Consider the following 2,718-nt stretch of genomic DNA (forward strand, 5'->3'; position numbering starts at 1 on the left):
CTGACAGAATACCGCCCTGTGTGGCTGTTTAATCCACACCAGGTGACATGTACACACTGACAGAATACCGCCTTGTGTCCCTGTTTAATCCACTCCGGGGGGGATGTGTACACACTGACAGAATACCGCCCTGCGTCCCTGTTTAATCCACACCGGGGGGGGATGTGTACACTGCCTTATTGAGGGGTAATAAATGCTGGCAGGGTGATGGAGCCAATGTCCCGTAATGAAGATAAACTGGAGTCTGTGTACTCACCAGCAGAATGTCAGCTACAATCGCCCAGTTCATGGACAGGAACAGCTCCCCAATAAAGATGAACACCTGAGAGAGAGATGGGAAGGAGGGAGAGAGAGAGTTGCCGGGGGTTGGGTGGGGGGGGGGGGGGGGATGGAGAGAGGAAGAGAGAAATGTGGAGTAAGGAGGGGCAGAGGGGAGAAAGAGAGATGGGGAAGAGGGAGGCGGAGTGTGTTTCGGGGGGGGGGGGAGAGAGAGAGACAAGGAGGGGGGGGAAACAGAGAGAGAGAGAGAGAGAGAGAGAGACAAGGAATGGGGGGAAACAGAGAGAGCGGGGAGGAAGAGTGAGAAAGAGACATAGGGCAGGGAGAGACAGTAAAAGCAGACATGTCCGTGATTAAAGCAGAACATGAATGTGTGTGCAGGCTCAAATCCCTGCACAGTGGGACACAGCCCGGCTGCACTGTGGCAGTGAGAGTCCCCTTCACTTGTGCTGGCACTGCCCTGGGACCCTGCAGCAGTCAGGCCACACATACAGGGTGGATAGCAGCTTCCCTGGAACAGGGCCTTCAGCCCATTCTCCAGTGTGTCACACGAGGAAGCATGGGCAAGGTACATCGGCAGGTGGGGTGGGGGGGTGACGGAATCTGGAGTGGGGGACAAGCGAGAGCAGGCGCGGGCGTGGCACGGGACAGCAGGAGCTGGGGGGGGGGGGGGAGCGAGGGGCAGGGTGAGCACGGGACAGGGGGGGGGGGTACGAGGGAGAGAAGGAGCAGGGGGACAAGGGACAGCAGGAGCGGGGGCGAGGGACAGTGCGGGTGAGGGGCAAGGGAGAGTGTGCGAGCAAGGGGGGTGGGGTTTGAGCGGAGTAGGTGGCGGGAGCATGGGACAGTGGAGGTGCAGGCGAGGGAGAGGGGACAAGAAAGAAAGAGCATGCTAAGCACCCCCCAAGGACCGTGTGTGCTACCCATGCCCACCCCTCAGCCGCACCCGCACCGCGCTCCCCCACCCGCACCCAGGAGGCATTGCGAGAGATTCCCAACTTACGTAGGTGGCGATGGTACTGGCCTCAGCTGTAGCCACTGCCAGGTACAGGAAGGGTGCAGAGCCAAGCAGACCACAGGCACACACCAGCGGGTCTGCTCGCGGGTTCACCTTGCGGTACCTCTTGCTGATCTCCACCCCGGCTCCCACGCCCAGGAAACCTGTGATGCAGGTGATGATCCCAAACAGCAAGCTGCAGCGTGGGCCCGGTCGGGTGGGTGGGGGGGTTGCCGGGGGAAGAGAGAAATGAGAGGAGATTAATTCGATGCGGCACGCCTCAGCGTGAGGGGACTGTGCACGTTTGGCCCACTGATGCACGCCACCCCGTCAACCCCTGCTTTCAGAGAAAGAGGGAGAGGTCTTCGGCCAGCTGGGAAGAGGCCATTCAGCCTCCTGAATGCACCCCTTCACCCAATCGCTGTCTCGAATTTACTCGGAGATGGATCCACACGTACACAGCCGCAAACCACACGCCCCCCCCCCCCCCCCCCCCCCCCCCCCCCAAAACCCTCAGTTGGGGCCAATAAATTCGCAGGGGCTCCCCACCCTGGGAGCAACAAAATGGCTCACCTCAGTCCAAAACGTTCAATCTCTTCTCGCGAGACGGTGTCGCCTGGTTGCGGTCGCCCCACCCCAACAGCCAGGGCTAGACACCCCTCCTGCACAAAACCCTCCGTCAGTTAAATAGGAGTTGGATCGCATCAGTGAGACCCCAAGAGTGGGAGGGGGACACGGATCAAGGACCATTGGTAACAGCCCTGCGTGTGGTGGGAAATGAGGAACTGGTGAGTCGTGATGATTGGGGGGTGGTGGGGGGAGCGTGCTGCCCGAAAGGGAGCAGTTATAACAGGGGCCTTACCTGTCCAGGGAGTTGCATGTCCCCTTGGTGCAGGGCCTCATGGTGCCCTGCACTACCTGGGCACGGAAAAGGTAAGCAGGAGCCCAGAGAGCCAGGGTACCCGTCACAAAGGCAACGGATGTGAAGCCCAGCGAGGAAAGCACAAAGCTGTAACTGTGTGGAGACGGAGACAGAGACAGAGAGACATCAGTTAGGAAATGAGCTCACACTGAAACCACAGTCATCTGGAAGGATCACACTCGCGCACAGAGATGGACAAAAACGATAAAATGTGAGGCTGGTGTAGCACATCAGACACACACTGTTGTTTCCCACCACCCCACCCCCGCAACCAAGGGACTGAAGATGCCTTTTACTTTTTAGAGAGTTCTTTGATGTCGGTGAGCCAGGAGGTGTTCACGAGAGCTCGTTCTGACCGTCGCTCCACTGCCCCTCTCGGTGGCTCTGGCACCACGAACACAAGCAACACCACAGCAACGAGGCCCAGGGCTGGAGTCACCTACAGTAGGAAGAAACAAGGAGACAAAGGGTCAGCGCCGAGGGAGCGCCGCACTGTCCGAGGGTCGGCGCCGAGGGAGCG

At 59.5% G+C, this 2,718-nt stretch overlaps 1 protein-coding gene across 1 annotated transcript in view; it reads right to left on the reverse strand.

Moving 5' to 3' along the window:
* Window positions 1-39: 39 nt before the first annotated feature.
* LOC109916362 (protein spinster homolog 1-like) overlaps window positions 40-2,718 on the reverse strand; it is an 11,334-nt gene continuing 8,655 nt past the window's right edge. The window contains exons 5-8 of the mRNA XM_048592358.1: window positions 2,495-2,637; window positions 2,139-2,291; window positions 1,283-1,472; window positions 40-322 (exon numbers count right to left, since the gene is read on the reverse strand). Coding sequence (XP_048448315.1) covers window positions 143-322; window positions 1,283-1,472; window positions 2,139-2,291; window positions 2,495-2,637 — 666 coding nt within the window. The 3' untranslated portion in view covers window positions 40-142. The remainder of the gene's footprint in view (window positions 323-1,282; window positions 1,473-2,138; window positions 2,292-2,494; window positions 2,638-2,718) is intronic.

The sequence above is a fragment of the Rhincodon typus genome, unplaced genomic scaffold (genome assembly GCF_021869965.1).
Source record: "Rhincodon typus isolate 14 unplaced genomic scaffold, sRhiTyp1.1 hic_rhity00001073, whole genome shotgun sequence".
NCBI classification, from domain to species: domain Eukaryota; kingdom Metazoa; phylum Chordata; class Chondrichthyes; order Orectolobiformes; family Rhincodontidae; genus Rhincodon; species Rhincodon typus.